This window comes from Hyla sarda, chromosome 5 (genome assembly GCF_029499605.1).
Source record: "Hyla sarda isolate aHylSar1 chromosome 5, aHylSar1.hap1, whole genome shotgun sequence".
Taxonomy (NCBI): Eukaryota; Metazoa; Chordata; class Amphibia; order Anura; family Hylidae; genus Hyla; species Hyla sarda.
The window spans coordinates 29,240,955-29,255,855 of record NC_079193.1 but is presented as its reverse complement, the minus strand read 5'-3'; the positions used below and the strand labels follow the sequence as shown (position 1 = coordinate 29,255,855).

Below are 14,901 nucleotides of genomic sequence, written 5' to 3'. Positions count from 1 at the left end.
CTTGAAAATTTTGGAAACGATCAGTATAATCGTGAGTTACTACCCTGCTGGGTCTTTAAATTATGGACATTGCCATTTCTACTGTCTAGCCCACTGTGTGTACTACAATTTGGTCTTAAGGGAGGTGTGGAGCTCCCCCGTGGGACATTGTATCTACCTACTGAATGTTGCAGACAACTTTTTTTGCGTTTCATAACTTTCATGACTTAGACAGTCCTGTAATGCTGGGACTTGTAGTTTTGGAGTAGTTCCAGGTACACTGTTTGGATAACTCTTTTTACAGCAGTGTTGCCTTCAGCTGTGTGCCTACAAGTGAGTGAGTGTGTGCAAAACTACAACACCCAGCATACTCAGACATCCTTTGACTGTTCAGGCATGCTTGAAGTTGTAGTTTTGCAACAGCTGGAGGCACATGACTGGTAAAACTATGTTACAACAGTGTTGCTCCAGGCTATGTTCCACCTGCAGTCTTGTCAATCAGCCATCTCGTGTCCATGACCCTTGGACACGCTCATGCTGCTGGGGGACTCAGTGTCCCAGGAGGTATGGGGACCCCTAGTGGTGGGATTTTCTGAGGCAGTTTTCTTTAATAAAATGTGAAAATTTTATAAAGAAGTATATTAGAAAAAAAATTGTTTTGCCAAGATGTACAACATACAGTATATAACGTTTTTATAACTGACAGTGCCCACTAAAGGGCAGGGATAAGAACCTACGATGTAGAACAGTGGTCTCAAACTGTGGCCCTCCAGATGATGCAAAACTCCAAATCCCAGCAAGCCCGGACAGCCAACGGCTGTCCGGGCATGCTGGGAGTTGAAGCTTTGCAACATCTGGAGGGCCACAGCTTGAGACCACTGATGTAGAGCAAATGTGCATAAAAGTCTTATGACAGGTCATAGATTATATATAGGGGCTGAATGTGTCTGTACTGAAAGAGGCCAATAATCTGTGGCCAATAATCTGTGGCAGATGCCGGGGAAGCAGAGGCCTTACCGGAGCGTCGGGGACACGGTGACAGCGATGGAAGGAGACATCCCGGGCAGCGGTGACGGGTCGGAGTAGCGGGGACAGGTGAGTACAACTTCCTCTACCAGTGCTCTTCAACCTGTGGACCTCCAGATGTGGTAAAACTACAACTCCCAGCATGCTCGGACAGCCGTTGGCTGTCCGGGCATGCTGAGTGTTGTAGTTTTGCAACATCTGGAGGTCTGCAGGTTGTAGACCACTGTCCTATACTTTACATTGCACGGATCCCTCAACATGCGATGGTTTCCACAAACGATGGTCCATTTGGAAAGGATTACCATTGTATGTTGAGGGACCACTGTAATTGTAGGATGGGGGAGATCCTAAGGCACGTGAGATTTTTGAACCCTTTTGTATACACAGCCTGGACCGCGGGTTCTAAGTATCATTTGCGCATCAAAGAATCCTCCCTAGACCCCCAGACATGAGAAGGAATCACACGGAGGGTTTCCAGCAGCCATTTATCTTCTGCACTATGTGCTGAGGTCACATCTGTATTGCGTCTTTTTATAGTTCCCATCGGCACAAGTAAAACACATAGAGGGGATTACGCGGGTCACGATAAGCAAACTCCCGCCGGGGTTATGAGGTGAAGGGGCCTAAAGTCGGCTATCACTTAGTGCCATCACGTCTGAGGACTCGGCAGGAAGAGGAAAAACTCCTGTGAGAGAAATGTTCTGCAATAAATCATCCAACAGACAGGGCACGGAGGTTCGGACTGGGAATCCAGGCCCGGACAACCTCAGGAATCATTTTCCACATTTGTCAAAAATTTTTGCTGCACTTCAATGAATCAGAAGTGTAGACTCCACGTCATTCCATACATAAAGAACAATCTCTAAAAAGGTACCGGCTGAAGAAATATACTAGTACTGTATTCCTCTTGGGACAACTAGGTCCTGTTTCACCTTATTTTCTCCCCTAATGGTCCTTAAAGGGGTACTCCTGTGAAAAACATATCTTTTTTTAATCAACTGGTGCCAGAAAGTTATACAGGTTTGTAAATTACTTCTATTTAAAAGTCTTAATCCTTCCAGTACTTATCAGCTGCTGTATGCTCCACAGGAAGTCTGACCACAGTGCTCTCTGCTGACACCTTTGTCCCTGTCGCGAACTGTCCAGAGCAGGAGCAAATACCCATAGCAAAGCTCTCCTGCTCTGGATAGTTCCTGACACGGACAGAGGTGGCAGCAGTGAGCACTGTGGGCAGACTGTAAAGAACTACACAACTTCCTCTGTAGTATACAGCAGCTGATAAGTATTGGAAGGATTAAGATTTAGGTTTAACTTTCCGGCACCAGTTGATTAAAAAAAATAATAATAATAATTGGTATTTCACCAAAGTACCCCTTTAAAGGGGTTTTCTAGGACTTTTATTGAGGACCCATCTTCTGGCCGGCTGGGGTCAGACATCTGGTAACCCAACTCCGCCCCCTCCCTCAGTATGTTGTCTGCTCACATCTCCCCTAGCATTAGCAAAACTACAACTCCCAGCTTGTCCTCACTGACAGTAGTGGGACACAAGCTGACAGTGGGAGGATTTTTCCTCCAGTTCTGAGCCCTGCACTTACAGCTGTCAATCAAGGAAGTGTGTCCATGACATAGGTGATGATGCATGGACACAGCAGAACTGGTATATGTCCAAGCAGACAGGGGGGGCAGTTTGACTGGCTTTTTCATTATGAAATACTGAAAATTTAATTTTCTAATGAAAGCAATTGCAAAACCTATTGGCTATACATGCTTTACAACATATCAAAAGTTTTTGTATCTGACAGTGCCCATTTAAATTGTGATCCCCAATGGGGAAAGAGACCAATTTAAGTGTACAGCGAACTGTGTGTACAATCTGTGTGCATAATCTGTGTGCTCTATAAGAAAATAAAGAATTATTATTATATGTACGCATTGTGGATGTGGCAAACAGATGATTGGTCAAAGTGCCAGTTGTGGGATCCCCACAGATGAGATATTGAGGAGACTACTCTGAGGATAGGCCAACGATAGAAAAGTTCCAGAAAACCCTTTAAAATGAATTGCCCCACTGCTGCTGCAGGAGAAAAGTGGTATTACATGGTGCTTGGCCAAATGAATGGCTGATCATGTAACAAATGATCAAATCAAGTCTCCTATATAGCAGCTCTGCGCCGTGACTAATAGGCTCCTCCTGCTATGACCACCATATGTCCTGATAAGCCAAGAACAACGCATGACAGAGTTTATGCTGTTTCTACCATGTATTCCTTTTTAGACTGTGAGCTCGAAGATACACAGATTTGCTAATTACTTCGATTTAAAAATCTTAATCCTTCCAGTACTTATCAGCTGCTGTATGATCCAGAGTAGTTCTTTCCAGTCTGACCACAGTGCTCTCTCCTGACACCTCTGTCCATGTCAGGAACTGTCCATAGCAGGAGAGGTTTTCTATGGGGATTTTCTTTTGCTCTGGACAGTTCCTGACATGGACAGAGGTGGCAGCAGAGAGCACTGTGGTCAAACTGGAAAGAACTACACAACTTAATCTGTAGTATACAGCAGCTGATGAGTATGAAGGTTTAAGAATTTTTAATAGTAAATTTCAAATCTGAATAACTTTCTGGCACCAATTTATTTGAAAACAAATTAAAAAAAAATTATTAAATAAAATAAAAATACCCCTTTCAATTTTGAAAAAACTAAATCGATATAACAAAATTAAATTTTCACTCAACAGGACAGAATTTGTCACTCGATGCGACCAGACGGCATGCATGTGTATATGATATGGAATACTGAATATCACACATTAACCTATTGTTAACCAAGGACACAACATGATAAAGAGATAAACCAAATAGCACAGGGTCATGTGGTTCACATATAATATCTTACCTTGGTGAAGAACACGGTTAGATGCGTCTCACTGCCGATGACCCAGATCGGATACTTGGGGGACTTCAAGAAATTGCCTACCTGAGAAAAGGACAAGAAATAAAAAGATTCATCACCGAGGATCCTACATGTCACCATGTTCTATATGGAAGAGGACAATAGTAGAAGTGGGGTTAGTAAGAAAGTCATCATATATTGTCATCATTACAGGAACCGCATGTGCAATGACCAGAAAAAGCCAAAACTGGGCAGGATTAAAGGTAGACCATATCTGAACACCGGCACGAGACTTGACACATGATCTTTTGCTAGACAGAGTCTAAGCATTGGGATTAGTATGTAGAAACTGGGACTCACTCAGATTAACAAAAACAAAATGATATTTTAAAGGGGTACTCCACTAGCCAGCGTTCGAAACTAAACGTTCCGAACACTGTTTTCACGCTGCAGGGGGGGGGTCGGCCACGCCCTTGTGATGTCCCCTCAATGCGAGTCTATGGGAGGGGGCGTGACGTCGTCACGCCCCCTCCCATAGACTTGCATTGAGGGTGTGTGGCCGTGATGTCAAGAGGGGTGCGGCCGACACACACAGCGCAAAAACAGCGTTCGGAACATTTATTTCTGAATGCTGGCCAGCAGAGGACCCCTTTAAAGGAAAACTGTCAGCTTGCTCTCCGCCCCGCCCCCCCGCACTAACCAGCAGTACTGGCTGGTAGTGCGGGGGACGCTGATCAGTTTGAAGCTTACCGTGCCCTCATCCGCCGTGCTGTTTGGCCGTAAAATTCCTCCCCTCTCTCTTCATTACTTAGCGTGGAGAAGAGGGAGAGGCGGAGGGAGGGGAGGAATATTGATGAGCTGGGCGGTCGCTGTGGCCAGCGGATCTGACGTCAGAGTGCCAGTTAGCACCTCAGTAGCATATACCGAAAATAGAAGATTACAGCTGAACGGTAAGCATGAAACTGATCAGCGTCCCCCGCACTACCAGCCAGTACCCCTTGTTAGTGCGGGGGGGGGGGGGTCGGGGGAAGCGGACAGTTTTCCTGTAAGTGAATCTAGATCATGTTCAGATGACATGGGCAGATAGCTGATAGGGAGACAAAACAAATTTTATCTGTCTGTTAGCTGTCTGCATAGCTATAAAAGTATGTTTTCTGTCCAAGCACCAGTGTCAGAGGCGGTGCTGAGCTGCACCATGTACACCAGCTCCATCCCCCACCCCTCCTTGCCCTACATAAATGTCGTACAGGGCTCACTGCTACAACCAGGGAGGGTGGGGCAGAGTTGTGCATGCTGCATCTCAGCTCGGCCTTGGTGCCTCTTGGAAAGAGCTTGGAAGGCAAACAAGATTTTATAACTTTGTAAACAGTCATCAGCTAAAAAACAGGTATCATTTGTTTCATCTCCCAGCATGAAATAAAGCTGACATTCTCTTTTATGGGACCTGACCGGTCATCACTCTTTTGCAGTGTAGTGGACTGATCATCTCTCCTACGTGATACAGATGACACCTCTTCTTTGTGCAGTAAACACCCCCTATTCCTCATAAAATTATTCCAGAGCATCTAAGATCCTCAAAATGTTCCGTCCCTCAGTTATTCCCCCTGGAAATATATGAATGAACTGCTGACTGGATGTTACTATTTCCCCATGCTAAGAAAACATGTCCCTGTTTGGTGAAATACTTTATTTTCTTATAATTTTGTGGTGACACTGTAGGGGAAATGGAAATACAGTGACCCCCCGACCTACGATGGCCCCGACATACGATAATTTCAACATACAATGCCATCGCATGTTGAAGGCAGTATCAACATATCATGCTTTTGTATGTCGGGGCCATCGCATTAACGGTTATCCGGCAGCGCAGACTGCTTCAGCTGCCACCGGATAGCCGTTTAAGGTGCCCTGTCTGGTCCGATGACTATCACTTACCTGTCCCCGGCGCTCCAGACAGTCCTCTTCGGGATCCCCTGCATCGCCGTCGCTCTCCATCATCGTCATCACGTCGCCGCGCACGCCGTCCCGTCATCCAATAGGAGCGGCGTGCGTAGCGACGTAATGACAGAGATAAGCAACGACGATCCCGGGCAGCGGAGACGCTCTGGAGCGGCGGGGACATCACGGGGACGTGGCGACAGCGAAGGATGGCGACATTCAGGGCAGCGGTGACGATCCAGAGTGGCGGGGACAGGTGAGTATACCTTCCTTAATTTAACATTGCACGGATCCCTCAACATACGATGGTTTCAATAAACGATGGTTCATTTGGAACGGATTACCATCGTATGTTGAAGGACCACTATATACTATAGAACCCTCGTATAGTGGGGGGATTCCTAGAAGCAGGACACCCTGGGATCAGCTTATTGTTGCGAGACCCTTCTAACAAAAAAAAATAAAATAAAAAAAAAAGGGAGTTAAAACTGACAACCCGTTTAGTGATAACTGAACCCAAAATGAACCCAATCCTTATGTTACATGTACAGCACACTGATTTCAATAGGACATTTGTAATACTTAATTTCCTTTGTGGTGGCGCTGCAGAAACAATTAAACACTTGTCTGCTGGGTTGCCCCACAGATTACGGTAAACTGCTGCAGTGGGGCACTAGGGGTCAGCTTATTTTCAGGGGACTCCTCAGTAAAAAAAAAAAAAAAAAAAGATATATAATAATAATTCAATAAATAAATAAAGTAAATTTAAATAAATAAATAAATAAATAAATAAATAATATATATTCAAAGAGATCCCCTTTAGGAAATGTTCCCCTCCACTTTTGTAAACGACGCAGTATACCAGTGTATGATTTATTTAGCTTCATACAGTGTTAACCTTGTGACTGTCCCGTCTTCTGGACTTGTTCCCTTTCCCCTCCGTAATAAACAACAGTCCCCATCGAATATTTCCTCTTCACGCACCAACATCAGATGACTATTTTTACTACTCTGTAAACTTGAAAACGCCATCAAAGCATAAACAGGCGTATAACTGCGGCAAGTGTTTTCTGTTCCCCCCCCCCACCCTGAGACCCTGAAAGGTGCTGGAGTCTCCTCAGATGCTGCACTCAAGGAGAAGGGAGAATCTTATACAAGGAAATTCCTTCCCCGTTTATAGGGCTTTAGCTGAAAAACCTGTCAACCATCTTAGACTGCGAGAAATGTTCATACATGTGCGCTACAGACTTCACTATATGCTGGGGAAATTTTTTTTTTAACCATTTAACCAAAGGTCTCCTAGCTGTGGTCCTCCAAAATGTTTCAAAACTACAACTTCCAGCATGCCCGGACAGCCAACGGCTGTCCGGGCATGCTGGGAGTTGTAGTTTTGCAACATCTGAGGGGGGTGGGGGGGTGCGCGCATTTTGGAGAACACTAACCTGTTGGCTCTATTTCCTGCTAAAAGCTGAATACACCATTGAATAGCTGTTAGAGCATATTTCTCAGCCAAATGTCAAGGAGGCGGAGCTAACTGCTCAAGTGCCACAACCTGGAACGCCTCCACACTTGCTTCTACGGCCAGCCCTCGTTGGCCGACGTAAAAATAAAGGAGGGACTGAGAGATGAAAGCAAGCAAGAATGTGTGCCAGAATGTGACACTTAAGCAGCTTGACTCCACCTTTTTGACACTTGACTGAGAAACAGCATTGAGACTGGTCAAAACTTTAGAAATGCCAAGTTTTTTTTGAATTTTTTTTTGATTTGTTATTTCAATGACAAGGACACCTTAAAGCATAATTGCGATCATGATCATCATATGCCAGAATGTGACACTTGAGCAGCTTGGCTCCGCCTACTTGACACTTGGCTGAAAACCAGCATTGAGACTTTGGTGAAAACTGTTGAAATGTCAAGTTAAAAAATAAATAAAATAAAAAAGACACTTTAAAGCGTAACTCCGATCAAGCTCCGGCAGCAGGATATCTGTTTAAATCTCCCAGTAACGTTGTAGGCTGAGAAGAGGACAGACCTGCTTTGGACTTCACGTAAATCTGTATCCTGACCGGTACAGTCTCCGGAAAGTTTCAGGCTAGAAAGTTACTGGGAAATTTAGGCTACAGTCATGGCCGTAAATGTTGGCACCCCTGAAATTTTTCAAGAAAATAAATTGGAGATTCCTGGAGCGCCATCAGTTATTAGCAAAATACTGCTTTTTTTTCGCAAAAACAGCACCACTAGTCCACAGGTCGTGTGTAGTACTGCAGCTCAGTCCTATTCAGTTCAATGGAGCCGAACTGCAATATCAGACACAACCTGTGGACAGGAGTGGGGTGGTGTACGCACGAAAAAAAAAAATTAGTGTTTTCTTTTTTTATAAATTCTTTATTTAAACACCCAGGGGCATTACATCAAGCAGTGTTTTCTAACCCTGGATAACCCCTTTAAAGGAATACTGCAGCCACAGACACATATTTCCTATGCGCAGGACCCGGCTTTACCGCGGTGCTGTGCGGCTAATGGGCGTCTCATCGACTTCACTGAGGTTACGCCCACTCCATACAGCTCTATGGGAGAGGCGGGGATGCACAAATGCTGCATCTCCGCCTATCTCACAGAGATACATGGAGGGGGTGTGTTAGCTTCAGCGTCATACTAGGAGTGCTGAAAGGGATGTGTGCAGCCTTAGCCAATCATAGCTAATCTCACACACTGAACTGCTCTGGGCTCTGTGTAGCAGAGCGAGGGAGGAAGTTCTCCCCTGTATGGCTTCAGATGATGTCACGCCTGCTGGGGAACGCCCCTTTCCAGTCTGTGAATCTGACAGACTGAGCAGAAAATACAGAGCGATATCAAGGTAGAAAATTAAAAAATAATAAAAATAAAGGCAGGGGGTGGTTTATCATGATGGGGGCAGTGAACTGGGAGGATCATAACATTTATCAAGATCATGACAGGTACTCTAAGTTCTTTATTAAAATTTAGCTAAAAGTGAAATTCCCCTGCAGATTCCCAGCTTTGGGTATACAGCAAACTGGTCACATTTGTAAACAGCTTTAAAGGGGTACTCCGGTGAAAAACATTTATTTTTTTTAAATCAACTGGTGCCAGAAAGTTAAACAGATTTGTAAATTAAAAAATCTTAATCCTTCCAGTACTTATTAGCTGATGAATACTACAGAGGAAATTCTTTTCCGTTTGAAACACAGAGCTGTCTGCTGACATCATGAGCACAGTGCTCTCTGCTGACATCTTTGTCCATTTTAGGAACTGACCAGAGTAAAAGGAAATCCCCATAGCAAACATATGCTGTTCTGGACAGTTCCTAAAATGGACAGAGATGTCAGCAGAGAGCACTGTGCTCATGATGTCAGCAGACAGCTCTGTGTTTCAAACGGAAAAGAATTTCCGCTGTAGTATTCAGCAGCTAATAAGTACAGGAAGGATTAAGATTTTTTAATAGAAGTAATTTACAAATCTGTTTAACTTTTTGGCACCAGTTGATTTAAAAAAAAAAAAAAGTTTTTCAACGGAGTACCCCTTTAAATATGCAACCATGCGCCTGTCCATAGTACCTCAGGGATCCTGTATAGCAGTGGTCTTCAACCTGCAGACCTCCAGATGTTGCAAAACTACAACTCCCAGCATGCCCGGACAGCCGTTGGCTGTCCGGGCATGCTGGGAGTTGTAGTTTTTCAACATCTGGAGGTCCGCAGGTTGGAGACCACTGCTGTATAGAATTCCACATTTTGTACAGAGAGGCTAAGCTCAGCTCCTGCAGAAAGAGCGCCACACTTGTTCACAGGTTGTGTTTGGTATTGCAGCTTAGAACGAAGAAAGTCCCGGCTAAAACAAATAGGAGCCCAGATTTAAAACTTGTTATTCATTAACAAGACTGCCCGTGGAGAGGAAATCAGTTTCTATGGGCCAGGTCTAAAGTAATTGCCCCCCCCCCCTTTTTCTTGTATATATAAACTCCCTAGTGGTTCCAGAAAATATACGATTCCGCCTGCCGCTCTTGATATTTCTTATTTAGTAGCAGAACGGAAGAGAAATGTAATGGGCTTAACCACAAATCCAACATCTGGCCGATCACCTGACAGACGCCGTATAACACACGCACGGATGCGCCCCCCCCCCCCCCAAATCCCCAGTACAGAACAAGCCAGGCTTTTGTCAATGGGAAATAAGAATACGCGGCTAGTAAAAATTTGAGAACTGGTGATGTCGAGCGGACAGGAACGAACGTATCCATCACATGAGATCATATTGTGACAGGGCTCGCTGTTCTGGTATGCGAAAGAAAACATGAGGTCTACTAGGAACACTGCAGAGCCGTAATACGGAAAGCAGAATATTATGGGGGGGGCGGCGGGTCCTTACCTTACAGTACCGCAAGGACTCCATTAATGTCAGAAATCCAACGTGTGCCTGACTGTGAATACCCAGCAGTTCTGAAAGAAAGAAAGGTTGACAGTTATAAAACTGCATTGTGTTGTTCCTCTGTTATTCTTCTGGGAAATGTATGAAGGAACTGACAAGTGGGTGTTACTATTCACCGTGACGGTAGGTTGTATCAGTGTATCCAATCAATGTAAAAACAAAAACAACAAAAATGTAACCAGCACCTATACCCAATACACGGGTGCACGCTGCTGTGACAAGTACAAAACATGTAAGAAAAAGAAGAAGAAGGGTCCCATCCAATATGGGGCCACCTCCGTGTGGTGGATATGGGGGGGGGGGGGGGGGAGACATGTTTTGATCAAAAAGAGTATTCAATCAATGTGCCTCCAGCTGCTGCAAAACTACTACTCCCAGCCTTCGACTTTGGATATTTTTAAATATATATATATATATATTATTTTTTTTATTATATATATATATATATATATATATATATTATATAAATAAATTATACAGTATATATATATATTTTTTTTTAAATATATATCTCCCCCCCCTCCCTCAATCAGACACTTATTCCCTATCCTGTGAATAGGGAATACGTTTCAGTTCCCCGGAGTATCCCTTTAAGATAAAAAAAAAAAAAAAAAAGTCTGTATACTGTATTAAATGGGTACTCCAATGGAAAAAAAAAATGGCATATCATCTGGCTCCAGAAAGTTAAACAGATTTGTAAATTACTTAAAAAAAAATCTCAATCCTTCCAGTACTTAACAGCTGCTGTATGCTCCAGAGAAAGTTGTAAAGTTCTTTTCTGTCTGACCACAGTGCTCTCTGCTGCCACCTTTGTCCATGTCAGGAACTGTCCAGAGCAAAAGAAAATCCCCATAGCAAACCTCTCCTGCTCTGGACAGTACCTGACATGGACAGAGGTGTCAGCAGAGAGCACTGTGGTAAGACTGGAAAGAGCAACTCAACTTCCACTGGAGCATACAGGCGCTGAAAGGTACTGGAAGGATTAAGATTTTTTAAATGCAAGTAATTTAGAAATCTGTATAACTTTCTGGCACCAATTGATTTGAAAAAGATTGTTTTCCACTGGAGTACCCCTTTTAAAGTCACGCCCCCTCCCACAGGCTTGCATTGAGGGGCGGAGCGTGAGGTCACACGGGGGCGGAGGCGTGACGTCACACGCCGTCGGCCCTGTGGTCGCCGGTAATCAGACCCGGAGCGAACATACTCCGGGGACTGATTATAAACGGGGTGCCGCGTGCAAGATTACGGGGGTCCCCAGCGACGGGACTCCTGCGATCAGGCATCTTATCCCCTATCCTTTGGATAGGGGATAAGATGTCTAAGCACCAGAGAACCCCTTTAAAAAGAGGTACTCCACCAGCCAGCATTTGGAAGTAAATGTTCCGAACGCTGTTTTTGCGCTGCGGGGGTCAGCCAAGCGCATTGTGACATCATGGCCACGCCCCTCATTTGCATTACAGGGGCATGACCATGACATCACAAGGGACGTGGCTGACCCCCACAGCACAAAAACAGCATTCGGAACATTCACTTCCGAACGCTGGCCAGTGGAGTACCCATTTAAAATCCATTTGGTTATTAGGGTGCACTTTGGCGCACGTGTGATGAAACAAAACTTAAAAGGGGTACTCCGGTGGAAAACTTTTTTTTTTTTTATCAGCTGGTGCCAGAAAGTTAAACAGATTTGCAAATTACTTCCCTTAAAAAATCTTAATCCTCCCAGTACTTATTAGCTGCTGAATACTACAGAGGAAATTATTTTCTTTTTGGAACACAGAGCTCTCTGCTGACATCATGACCACAGTGCTCTCTGCTGACATTGCTGTCCATTTTAAGAACTGTCCAGAGTAGGAGAAAATCCCCACAGCAAACATATGCTGCTCTTGACAGTTCCTAAAATGGACAGAGATGTCAGCAGAGAGCTCTGTGTTCCAAAAAGAAATTTTCCTCTGTAGTATTCAGCAACTAATAAGTACTGGAAGGATTAAGATTTTTAATAGAAGTAATTTACAAATCTGTTTAACTTTCTGGCACCAGTTGATTTAAAAAAAAAAAAAAAAGTTTTCCACCGGAGTACCCCTTAAGGACTCATGATGTACTGCTACGTCATGAGTCCGCTCCCGATCAATAACGCAGGGCCACGGCGTGGCCCCGCATTGTAGCGGGTCGGGCCCGGCCTCTAACAACAGCCCGGACCCGTGGCTAATAGCGCGCAGCACTGATCGCAGTGCGGCGCGCTATTAAACCTTTAGACGTGGCGATCAAAGTTGATCGCCACGTCTGAAAACGAAAGTAAACCGTTCCCGGCCGCTCAGTCGGGCTGATCGGGACATCGCGATAAAATCGCGATGTTCCGATCAGCTGGGACGCAGGCAGAGGTCTCCTTATGTCTCTCCGCAGCGTCCGATTGTCGATTGATTGCTCCAAGCCTGAGCTACAGGCTTGAGCAATCGACCGCCTATCTGACTGATCCCTGCAAAGTTATGGCTCTGCAGTGATCAGCATAGGAGATCAGTGTGTGCAGTGTTATAGGTCCCTATGGAGCTATAACACTGCAAAAAAAAAAAAAAGTGAAAAAAAGTGTTAATAAAGGTCATTTAATCCCTTCCCTAATAAAAGTTTCCCATAAAAAAAAAAAACTGTGTAAATAAAAATAAACATATGTGGTATCGCCGCGTGCGAAAATGTCCGAACTATAAAAATATATCACTAATTAAATCGCACGGTCAATGGCGTACGTGCAAAAAAAATTCAAAGTCCAAAATAGCGTATTTTTGGTCACTTTTTATATCATGAAAAAATTAATAAAAAGCGATCAAAAAGTCCGATCAATACAAAAATGGTACCAATAAAAACTTCAGAACACGGCTCAAAAAATGAGTCCTCATACTGGCCCGTACGCAGAAAAAATAAAAAGTTATAGGGGTTAGAAGATGACAATTTTTAACATATACATTTTCCTGCATGTAGTTAGGATTTTTTGCCGAAGTACGAAAAAATCAAACTTACATAAGTAAGGTATCATTTTAACCGTATGGACCTACAGAATAATGATAAGGTGTCATTTTTACCGAAAAAATGCACTGCGTAGAAACGGAAGCCCCCAAAATTTACAAAATGAATTTTTTTTTTCAATTTTGTCGCACAATGATTTTTTTTCCCGTTTCCCCGTTGATTTTTTGGGTAAAATGTCTAATGTCACTGCAAAGTAGAATTGGTGGTGCAAAAAATAAGCCATCATATGGATTTTTAGGTGCTAAATTGAAAGCGTTATGATTTTTGGAAGGTGAGGCGGAAAAAATGAAAACGGAAAAACGCTGAGTCCTTAAGGGGGTTAATAGAAATTCACTATGAAAAGGGCAAAAAAATTAATAAAATGAAATATTGATATGTGAGGGCCAGTGGGTTATTACAATTTCACATGACCGGAATAACCGATGAACCAAACTTGTAATAAAGACGACCACACAATGACTTCTGCACCAGCTCCAGTATCGGCCTATGGGAATAGTAAGGCTGCGTGGGCGGAAGGAGCTGGAGCCGGGACAACTATATCTATACGGTCTATAAGGATCATATAAAAGTCTGTGTAAGTGAGGAGAACAAAGACTAATACGGAGGACGGGTCATAAAGAAATAGTAAGAAGCAAACAATGATGTCCTTTTAGCAGTGTGCGCAGTGCAGCAGAATCCTACAGAGAACAATGGGGGGACATTTATCATCGTTGGGGTGCGGTGGGCTTTTTTTTTTTTTACCCTGTTTCTACTGGTTTATATTTTGCGCTACTGGGCAAAATTTATCATACATGTGCACAACAATTTTGCACAAATATTTCAATTAAAGCCTAATGTTTTGTTTAAAGGGGTACTCCGGCCCTAAGACATCTTATCCCCTATCCAAAGGATAGGAGATACGACTTCTGACCGCGGGGGTCCCGCCACTGGGGACCCCCACAATCTTGCATTTGGCACCCACCTCTTTGAGCTGCACGCCACCCTGCCAGCTCACAAACTGCCGAGTGACGACCACAGGGCCGGAGTATCGTGACGTCACCCCCCACGGTCCATTGGAGTAAAAAACGCCAAATTTAGGCCATCACCGAGGTCTGTGAACTGCTCCTTCTCCCCTGCAGCCAGGCTCCTAGGTTAACCCTTTAGGTGTAGTCCCCTTTCTTTTCTCCCCTGTTAACCTTCAGGTGAATTCCCCTCTCTTCCCCTCCCCAACCCCCCCCCCCCGTTAACCCTTCAGGTTCTGTTCCCTTTTTTTTTCTTTTTTCCCCTGGTAACTGTTTAGGTGGGGTCCCCCCTCTTTTCCCCCATATTAACCCTTCAGGTGCTGTCCCCTCTCTATTTCCCATTAACTCATCACAATGCGGTCCCCGCTTACTCCCGACCCTCCAGTTAACCCTTCCCTTATTGGGTTTGATTAATCGTACCATTAATCGGCTAACTAATGAATTTTATAAATTTTATAAATAATAGTTGCAGCCCTAGTATGGGCTATGCATGCAATTAACCATGGCATTACAAGATGGAAACCCACCAACAATGATACTGACAAGCCCAAAAAAAATCACTAATTTAGGGAAAATAACCCTGGGTACAGGTGACGTGAACGAGGAA

At 44.1% G+C, this 14,901-nt stretch overlaps 1 protein-coding gene across 2 annotated transcripts in view; it reads right to left on the bottom strand.

Moving 5' to 3' along the window:
* The window catches only part of MINDY3 (MINDY lysine 48 deubiquitinase 3), a 201,816-nt gene that overhangs the window by 75,149 nt on the left and 111,766 nt on the right, over positions 1 to 14,901 (bottom strand). For both annotated transcript variants that reach the window (XM_056519090.1, XM_056519089.1), the window contains exons 10-11: positions 10,219 to 10,289; positions 3,901 to 3,981 (exon numbers count right to left, since the gene is read on the bottom strand). In XM_056519090.1, coding sequence (XP_056375065.1) covers positions 3,901 to 3,981; positions 10,219 to 10,289 — 152 coding nt within the window. The remainder of the gene's footprint in view (positions 1 to 3,900; positions 3,982 to 10,218; positions 10,290 to 14,901) is intronic.